The 9,939-nt window shown below is 37.4% G+C and overlaps 2 protein-coding genes across 3 annotated transcripts in view; one reads left to right on the forward strand and one right to left on the reverse strand.

Moving 5' to 3' along the window:
• antxr1d (ANTXR cell adhesion molecule 1d) overlaps positions 1 to 5,225 on the reverse strand; it is a 33,434-nt gene extending 28,209 nt beyond the window's left edge. For both annotated transcript variants that reach the window (XM_016512452.1, XM_016512445.1), the window contains exons 1-8: positions 4,926 to 5,225; positions 2,290 to 2,361; positions 2,131 to 2,202; positions 1,947 to 2,028; positions 1,698 to 1,728; positions 1,530 to 1,603; positions 1,343 to 1,411; positions 1,154 to 1,234 (exon numbers count right to left, since the gene is read on the reverse strand). In XM_016512452.1, coding sequence (XP_016367938.1) covers positions 1,154 to 1,234; positions 1,343 to 1,411; positions 1,530 to 1,603; positions 1,698 to 1,728; positions 1,947 to 2,028; positions 2,131 to 2,202; positions 2,290 to 2,361; positions 4,926 to 5,074 — 630 coding nt within the window. In that variant the 5' untranslated portion in view covers positions 5,075 to 5,225. The remainder of the gene's footprint in view (positions 1 to 1,153; positions 1,235 to 1,342; positions 1,412 to 1,529; positions 1,604 to 1,697; positions 1,729 to 1,946; positions 2,029 to 2,130; positions 2,203 to 2,289; positions 2,362 to 4,925) is intronic.
• A 1,199-nt stretch (positions 5,226 to 6,424) lies between these two features.
• Positions 6,425 to 9,393, forward strand: znf488 (zinc finger protein 488). The gene is made up of 4 exons (XM_016512460.1): positions 6,425 to 6,556; positions 6,945 to 7,169; positions 7,380 to 7,611; positions 8,195 to 9,393. Exons 2-4 carry the CDS (start codon positions 6,954 to 6,956, stop codon positions 9,232 to 9,234), a joined length of 1,488 nt encoding a protein of 495 aa, XP_016367946.1. The 5' UTR covers positions 6,425 to 6,556; positions 6,945 to 6,953; the 3' UTR covers positions 9,235 to 9,393.
• The last annotated feature ends 546 nt before the right edge of the window (positions 9,394 to 9,939 follow it).

Consider the following 9,939-nt stretch of genomic DNA (forward strand, 5'->3'; position numbering starts at 1 on the left):
TGCCAATCACAACACACACTGTCCCAGCTAACCAATTACAGCACATTTCGTATTTCAGAAGGCGGGCTTTCATTTGATACAGGAACTATTCGAGCCGTTCATGCCAGACTGGAGAGAGAGGTGTTGTAATAATGTAAAATATGTGAAAAATAATGTGTTTTTCGAACAACTTAGTATGAGAGCCTGTTCTAGTACACCCCCAAAACAAAATCAAGACTTTGTAAAAGAGCATAATAGGACCCCTTTAAAGGAGCAATTGCATTCTGCAACCAAGTTCACTCAGACTGAACTATTAACTGGTAATGCAGTAATGTCACTCTCTTTTGGATGCTGACAGCTCATCTAAATTGTTATGCTTTTAGATCTCTTCATAAAAGCGGCACAATCTCCTATATCTCCCAATTGCAACATCTTGCAATGTGACTTTAAATCTCACAATGTGACTTTATATCTCACAGTGTGACTGTATCTTGCAATGTGACTTTATATTTCACATAAGACATTTTTATCCCGTAGTGTGACTTTATATCTCACAATGAAACTTTATCTCACAATCTGACTTTTTATCTTACAATGTATATTTACATATAACAATGTGACTTATATCTCACAATAAGACTTTTTTTTAATCTCGCAATGTGTCTTTATATCTCAAATGAGACTATATCTTGCAATGTGACTTCATATCTCAAACAAGACTTTATATCCCTTCAATTTGTATTAAATGTCAATTTAGATCTTCCAATGTGACTTTATATCCTGCAATGTGCCTATATCTTTAATGTAACTTCTTGCAATGGGACTTTATATCTCACAACATGACTGTATATCTTACAGTGTGACTTTAAACTGAGCAATGCAACTTTATCACAATTTCTTTTTTTACTTTCTATTCTTCTATTCCATCCATTCTATACATTTCTTTTGACAAAAATATCAGACTCCAAATGGGTTAAAAGATTGGCATGGCATCCATGTTTGCTGTTTACAGCTTCAAGATGCCAACAATCACAATTTTGAGAGTGCCTCCTGTTTTTTGTACACACGGAGGGATAATTTAGGTGATTCAGTCCCTCATTTAAATGCAGCTGTTGCTACCAAAACTTTAACTTTATACGTAGCCAAGGACAGAGAGATAAACACAGAAACTTACGGAGTCTATCATTCCTCCAAGGGCCTGGAATCCGCCAATTACAGGGAACACATGCTCTATGGTGTCTGCAATTGTGGCCAGCTAAACAAGTAATACAATACAGGTTTACAGATATATCTCTAGTACAGAAATCATGGTTAAATCTGAGATGGCACTAAAGCAATTTATTGTGCAGTGGTGCTGAGTTACCTGTGTCTGATTGAAGTCTTTTACACCCACACAGTATACGATGGCTCCCAAAGACCGAGCTCTCTGCGCCTGCTCATAGATAGACAACAAACAGTCAGCTCTATTACAGAGCAAATGCCACTGTCAATTACACATCTGCCAGAGAACATGCCACATCCGTTGCGACATCACTGGCTTGTGTACTTGCCTCTTGTTGTGCTGTGACAAACTGATAGTCATTTAGCTCCCCATCCGTCAGTGCTATGATCACACTGGCTGTCCCTGTGAAATAAACATCATCTCATTGAGGCTTGATTTTCCCAGAATAAAAGCGGAAGTGTGAATGAATTGCATGGTAATTCAAAGTGACGGTTACCATAATTTCCATGATATATCTGCTCATTTGCCTGCAGTTTAAAAGCAGATATTTACAGCATTAATGCAGGAATTTTAACCAAAGTAGAATTAAAAGACTAGAGTGATTAGTACTCAGATGTGTTACAGGAGTAAATGCATTCTGCAGCCAAATTAACCATTTTTAACCATAGTAGAATTAGAAGACTAGAAGATGATTCAGTGATTTATTTAAATTGACTCATTTGATTCAATAAGAATCAAAAGATACCTGTTTCAATCCAAGATTCATATATGTATCACCTCCTGGTATTTCTCTCTTCAAAATATTTAAGCCTCTGGTAATTTCATTTCTGAATTACAGATGATGGAGGAAAGCCATTACAATGGAGACAAACAATATGTGTATTTCTGTGCAACATTAATATTGTTTTGGATGCCGATGTGTGTGATACCTATTGTCGGTGAGTTTCATAACCGTTGTTCCGTGAGTTGAGAAGACAATGAAGGACATCTGTAACATTGGGCTGTAAAAAAAAACAATTCACATATTACTTCTGAAAGGTATTACAGTATGTATGTACACAAGTACATCAAAACTAAAGCAACTTTACCTTATAAATTTCTCTGCAAGATGCTCCACAAAGGAGTAAATTTCAATCCAGTGGTTTTTGACACTTCCTGATCTATAATAAAATCAAATATGTTGAAAAACTGCATGCTTCAAAGAGTCAGAGGCTTCTGTGCATTATAATGGCTGCCTTAAACACAATTACATAACAATTACCATCTTTTCATACACTATCTAAGAGTAGCAGGTCCTTGAGTACTGGGCACATAAAATGTGCACATGCCACTAATTAATTACAGGCCCCAAAGCGTTCCCAACAAGGGCTAATTGCCTTTGTGCCAGATGAATCTGCCTCCTGCTAGCACAGAGAAACTCCCCTTCCTCCTGGAGCCAGTCATTTGAATGGGAACAGATGGCAATGGGTGAGTGTAACAGGTTGGGATCCAAAATAGAGTGGGCATCTACATCAGCATCCAAAAAGGCTCACAGCTCCATCTCTGACAGGCGGTCAGGAAACATAAAACTGGACATGTGGATCTAGCAACAGTAACAGCAGCAATCAATGCTAATCTGTTGTCAGTTTTAAACACACCTGCAATTTTATATATTGATATACTGTGGTTCCAAAATGAACATATGGGCCACACTTGCAAAAAAAAAAAATTAATAAAAAATACCCCAATTTGGTGTATGTATCTGCATTAGATTATAGAATATGAAACCAACTGCACAAGAAAGTTTCAGTTAGTTCGCTTAAAACAATACATATACTGTTCAAAATGAAGAAAAAAAACCAATTGGAAACTTTCTGGCTTTCAGATGTTTGTGGAAAATATCCATAGTTAATCGGATGAACTAGAGCAACTAGTTACTCTGCACCGGTTTGTACAAAAGGGGAACTGACTTAATATCCTAATGCATCCAAATCACCTTAAGACCAACAGGTTTAAAAAGTAAAATGGCAACAAAAAGTAGTTAATTCAAGGTCTAGCATAATGTGTTTGCAGATGACACATACATTTGATATTTTGTTATACAATGAAATGACATTCAGACATTTTAAGTGTGGTTTAGTGTCTAAATACTTTTTAGGGCCACTGAAATAAGTCATTAAATTTCAGTACATTGTGCTGGTATGCAGCAGTCTAGAATAACAAGACTGTTCTGATTTCCTTTGATGCAGCTTGATCCTGGCTTTATCTCTTATCCTCCGAACTAACATCAATCTTCAACAAACCGCTGAGTCAGAATATCGTTATATTAAGAAACGATCTAAAAGGAGCCGTAAATTAAAAGGAGTCACATATAGTGGCATAAAACTAGTTCTCGTTCCACTGATAATCAAAGGTATTTTCTCTCTGAAAAGCAATGGAGCTGCTTTTCTTTCCAAAACTCTCTGAACTGATGACCTGATATTTACAATTAGTGTAGGGTCACTGAGTGGCATTTAAGGCCTCGAAAATTCAGCCAGAACCATTCAGCTGATTAAAAGTGTGGAAGTGTGGCAAAAGCCTGATGATGCATGCAATCCCTTAGGTCTCTAAAGGCATTCAGAAAACTTTCAAACAGAAGAGCGAACTGTGAAGTGTAACTAATATGCGTTTGCGCTCCAAACACAGTAACAAAAGGTTATGGCTAAAATCCCAAATTTTGTTCTGTAATAGATCTTTAACTGGATTCCTTCAGATTTAATATTCTGTGGAATTAATATTCAGATTTCACTAAATGAGCAAAATTATTGTCTAAACTGTACAGGCATTGCTACTGTATGTTGCTCTTGAGCTTTACTTTATATTTGACTAAAATCTGATGGCCTCAAAAATTCTTCATTTATAACCGTTCTATAGCATGCTCCAGCATGTTTAAGCTTGTTTGGGTATTCACAACTCCAAGGTGCTAAAGAATTAGGAGTATAGGATGCCACTTACGCTCATTACACACTTAAATATAAATAACTATTTGCATTTGACTAACATTACATGTAAACAACTGCCTGCAGTTGTAAGTTGCAAGAAATAAAATACAGTAAATGCATTTTTATCTTGACACACCCTATTTTTTTATAAACGGGTATTTGTATAGCTAACTAATAGTGCATGCTCTTGTGATGAGGTCTCTATTTGCCTTTTATGATTGAGACGCCCCTGAGATAATGATGCACAAATGTGCATGTGAACCGCACCAGGTGAGAGAAAATCATGCTTGTTAAAGCATCGCCCGAGGCAAAGAGTCCTGTCCTCCTATATGCTGCAGAACACTAGACAAAAACGTCAGGAATCAACCATCAGAAAAACTATAAGCAGCATTGTGTGTTAATTCTGTAGAGATAGTTAATGATTCGTTGTTTATATGGTTAGGAATTTTGCTCGAATTTCATGTCAGTGCATCCTGCCATATGCATCCTTGTCTGGTCTCCTTTGGGAATAGCTCTTTTCCCACAATATCTCGCCAGACGTTTTCTGATAGAATATACCTAGAAATGATTATCCATTAAAAAAAAATATTAATGAATTGTTTCATGTTAAAGCATTTGGATCAATTAAATTCTGTTATTCGGCTGTCTAAGCGAATGACTGTTGTTATAATAGAAGTGCACGCGCGTCTGAGGGCGTCAGAGGCGTCGCGCAGCAGTGCGCGGTGAGAGGAGAAAAAGATGCCATAAATATGAAGGCCACTTACTTGTCGAGGACAAAATACAAGTCGAAAGCACCTTGACAAGACCTCTTCTCGTCCTCAAAATAAGGATCACCTTCTCCAGTATGAAGACTGGGCATCAAAATCACTAAAATACCCACAACAAGACTCGTGTGAATCAGTGAACGTGCCATTTCATCGGTTTATTCTCTCCAAAAGCACTGGGATAAAATTGCATTTCATATTATTCCTGCAGAAAAGAAAAGCAACTCTTTTCCATGCAATTTATTCCTCAAAAAAGATATTTGAATGTCTTGTCACAGTGTTATATCTCGCTGTCATCTGAGTCCGCTTCCAAAACACTAAAAGCTCCTCCTCGAGGAGAAATGTTTGGAGGAGCGACCACAGACCGGACGGCGAGCAGGCAGCCAACAGCTACTGAAACTTCCTCTTTCCGGGAGAGGGAGTATTTTGGCTTCAACGAAATTCCTTAAATTCTATTCGATATTATGTTATTCAAATCTTAAGCATTATAAATAACGAGTAAAGTGAAACATTTCTGAAGATATATTTTTTTCTGAAATAAAATAGCCTAATCAAAAAATCACTAAAGCACACTTAAAAATCAGAAACAGGTTGAACAGACACAACAAATATACATTTTATAAATTTCTTTAAAAGTCAACCCCAAGTAACTACATAAAAGTTTACATATTTGGAGAATCGTCACAAAATCTAACAGTTGAATTGTGATTCGACATTTTCTACTTATTATGTCTTTGGGTTATAGGATTCGTTTTAAATGTGCATACAGAATGAGCATACAGTCTTTTGTGCTACTCATCACAATCTAACGGTCTCTGACTTCTGTCATTGATTACCCTCGCTTCTAATTAACACGCATGCAAAGCTGGTGAAGCATCATGAGGCGCATCAGCTCCGCGTCCTCGGCGTGGATAAGTGCGTGACTGCGCAACCGGACGGCGAGCAGGCAGCCAACAGCTACTGAAACTTCCTCTTTCCGGGAGAGGGAGTATTTTGGCTTCAACGAAATTCCTTAAATTCTATTCGATATTATGTTATTCAAATCTTAAGCATTATAAATAACGAGTAAAGTGAAACATTTCTGAAGATATATTTTTTTCTGAAATAAAATAGCCTAATCAAAAAATCACTAAAGCACACTTAAAAATCAGAAACAGGTTGAACAGACACAACAAATATACATTTTATAAATTTCTTTAAAAGTCAACCCCAAGTAACTACATAAAAGTTTACATATTTGGAGAATCGTCACAAAATCTAACAGTTGAATTGTGATTCGACATTTTCTACTTATTATGTCTTTGGGTTATAGGATTCGTTTTAAATGTGCATACAGAATGAGCATACAGTCTTTTGTGCTACTCATCACAATCTAACGGTCTCTGACTTCTGTCATTGATTACCCTCGCTTCTAATTAACACGCATGCAAAGCTGGTGAAGCATCATGAGGCGCATCAGCTCCGCGTCCTCGGCGTGGATAAGTGCGTGACTGCGCAGCGCGAGAGACAGTCAAGAGACTGTCAGGATCAGGAGACGGTCGTGATCGCACGCTCTCTGTGGATAATTGCAAATCGCGTCTCCTTGGACTGTGCACCTGCTACGGAACATCCTCAACCCAAACCTGCTATACGTGAGTAGCAATTTTACTGCATATAGTATAATTTTGTGAGATAGTCCATTTTATACAAAATGCCTGCTAGCTGACTATACGGATTTAAACGCTATTTACAGTTTAAAGAACATCAAACCAAACGTAAAAGAAAAGAAAAACTGAACAGTTCTGATGTACCAATCGATTTCGCATACATAGACCGATTTATTTATTTTTCAGTATATAGTCGAACTAATTGCATGCATGGCAATATATTTCCTATGTTCCCTGTGTTTTAGAAAAATACTGATAAAAAAGCATTAGGTATTAAAAAATCCAGATTGCTCCATTAATCCAATTTAAGCATGGAAACATGGTACTTGTCTTATTCTTTTTAACTTTTCATCATTTAAATTCATATTTCCAGGAATAAAACATGGAGCAAAGTATTATTCCTCGCTCCTTGTGGACTAATGACAGCAAATTTCTCCACCACCATGTCACGGGCTTCTTCACCAGTGTACAAGTTACACAGGATATACCAGCTGGAACATCATTTGGACCTTGTGTTCTTCATAATACCTTTTATGACACTATAGCCTTCATTGCATTGAAGTCCTTTGACAAATGGAATAAATCATATGTGTTTCGGGTGAGTAAGATTTTAGATTTAGACCGCATTTTTATTTTAGACTGCAGAATTTGACTAGATTTACAAAAATTGTCTTGTGCTGTAAATGAAACATGCGTAATCCAGACATATAATTTGTAATACACTATACACTGCAAAAGATCAATTGTTATCTATTTTACTGTAAAAATTTAATTAATCAAATAATCAAATATGTCCCACAATCAACAGGTAGATCCTGAGGCGATGAAAGGTTCTCCATTAGTAGTTCCATGGCTACGGTTAGTACAGGCTGCAATGAGCGCAGAAGACCAGAATACTGAGGCCTACTTGAAAGGAGGACAGCTGCACTTTCGGACTATTCGAGATGTGAAACAAGGGGAAGAACTGCTTGTTTGGTATGACGAGGAGTTGTCACATCTTTTGGGGTTCGAAGACATAAAGACAAAAGCCCTGACAGATGGTGAGTATGGGCTGCTTTCCATGATTTTTAATGGAATAAAATCATTATTTAATGCTTAAATAATATGTTAATTAAATCATTTTAATTGAATGTACCTTCAAATTGGTTAACAATGTCATGGAATGTTCATTCATAGGTCATATTCATATCTATAAAAATAAAATAGGTCTAAATAGCTCTTCTTCAAAACATTTGCAAACGTACTTTGGTATTTTATATATATTCATTAACAGTTAAGCAATTTTCCTGTAAATTTTTGGTTTGTAAATTATTAATATTTGAGAAAAAAATACTTTTTTTTATACAAAAACAAATATATGCATGGAGCCATTTTGTTGTCATGTGACAAGAAAACCACTGAACACAGAGGATCCCTTAAGATCCTGAATATTTGGCAAAAAATGTCCATAAAATGCATAAAACAGCAATTTATTCATTATTCAAAGATTTACCAAGTTTGTATTTAATATGCAAATGTAATTTATAAATGAATTGTTTGTAAATGAGTTGTTGCTTAAATGTTAAGTGTCCTAATATTGTTATTACCATCGTGGTCTGACAGCGTTTGTATCTTCATATGCAGGCTACACATGTACGAGATGCGGCCAGGCCTTCAAGAATGAAAATCCTTTCCTTGCCCACTGCCGTTTTTTATGTGCGCAGGAAAAAGTAGATATTATCCGACCAACCAACGAACAGAAACCAGAAGTCAAGCGACAACGCAAAATCATAGATTTTCACAACATTGCAAGAGATCTGGAGCACAAAGTGAGCGGTTCTCCTGAAGACTCGGGCATACCTAGAAAAAGAAAACAAGAGGGTTCCCTAAGTCCCCGGAACAAAAAAACTGTTTTATTAGAGAAAACCAACATCACTAATCACAGCAACATCGCCAACGTCAACAAAGACTGTCCACCTTTCCAGGATTTGTCAGAATCAGACAAATTATCAACAAATGAGTCAAAGATAAGTAAAAGCAGCGCATTTACCGAGGTTCAAAAACCACGAGAGCAGTCATCACGGGATGTAATGGTGTCTGAAGTAGGCCTGCAATCCGACTGCAGCGCCTTCTCGTTCGTTGTACCCAAGAGCGCGCACTCGGAACAGAAGAGCGCGTTTTGTGAACCCAACAAACGCACCATCACCGAAGTTCTGAATTCTTCACCACCAGATTCGGATAATATCTCAGACTCTTTCAAATCAAAACCTTCACTAGGATACAGAAATGTATTGGCTTCGCACCTGTTTCACACTGACTTGACAAGCGCTCATGCAGGTGGAGTGATGTCCGCTCCTCTGGCTACAGGAGGATCCTTTTATTACGCGCCCGAGCATTGGACCAGATCTATAGGAGGACAGCGGCAGTCCACATCTTCTTTCACACTTCTACCCCCCACTTTCACACCATTGGGCGTTTCAGTGCAGAACTGGTGCGCCAAATGTAACCTCTCATTCCGAATGACCTCCGATTTGGTGTTTCACATGCGGTCCCATCATAAGAAAGAGTTCGCCGCAGAGGCTCAGGTGAGGAGGAGAAGAGAGGAGAAACTCACCTGTCCCATCTGTCACGAGTACTTTCGAGAGCGTCACCACCTCTCACGTCACATGACATCACATAATTAAGAAGAAAAACTCCATCGCACTTTAACCAGGAAGCCTATATAAAAGTAATTAAGATGCATTGACCATAAATTATGCATTTATACTGTGATGGTCCCTTGTAGCTACCCAGCTGACAAAAATATGTTCTAAGACGGTTTTGCTAACGGCCCCATTGAGTAATGAAAACGTTATTTCTTAGTGTTCTCTGAATATAAGAGACGTTAAATCTTTTTGAATGTTTGAAAAACGTTAGTTAAACGAACCTTAAGGGAACGTTCCATTTTATCATATTGCAAACATCTAATGTTACTTTTGATTGTTCTTTGAACCAAAGAACCAAATCGCCTATCACAGCTATGCAGATGATACCCAGATTTACCTAGCCTTATCTCCAAATGACTACAGCCCCATTGACTCCCTCTGCCAATGCATTGATGAAATTAACAGTTGGATGTGCGAGAACTTTCTTCAGTTAAACAAGGAAAAAACTGAAGTCATTGCATTTGGAAACAAAGATGAAGTTCTCAAGGTGAATGCATACCTAGGGGTCTAACAACTAAAAATCAAGCCAGGAATCTTGGTGTGATTCTGGAGACAGACCTTAATTTCAGTAGTCATGTCAAAGCAGTAACTAAATCAGCATACTATCATCTAAAAAAACATTGCAAGAATTAGATGTTTTGTCTCCAGTCAAGACTTGGAGAAACTTGTTCATGCCTTTATCAC

Source organism: Sinocyclocheilus rhinocerous, unplaced genomic scaffold, assembly GCF_001515625.1.
Source record: "Sinocyclocheilus rhinocerous isolate Xijiao unplaced genomic scaffold, SAMN03320098_v1.1 scaffold1243, whole genome shotgun sequence".
In the NCBI taxonomy this organism is placed as follows: Eukaryota; Metazoa; Chordata; class Actinopteri; order Cypriniformes; family Cyprinidae; genus Sinocyclocheilus; species Sinocyclocheilus rhinocerous.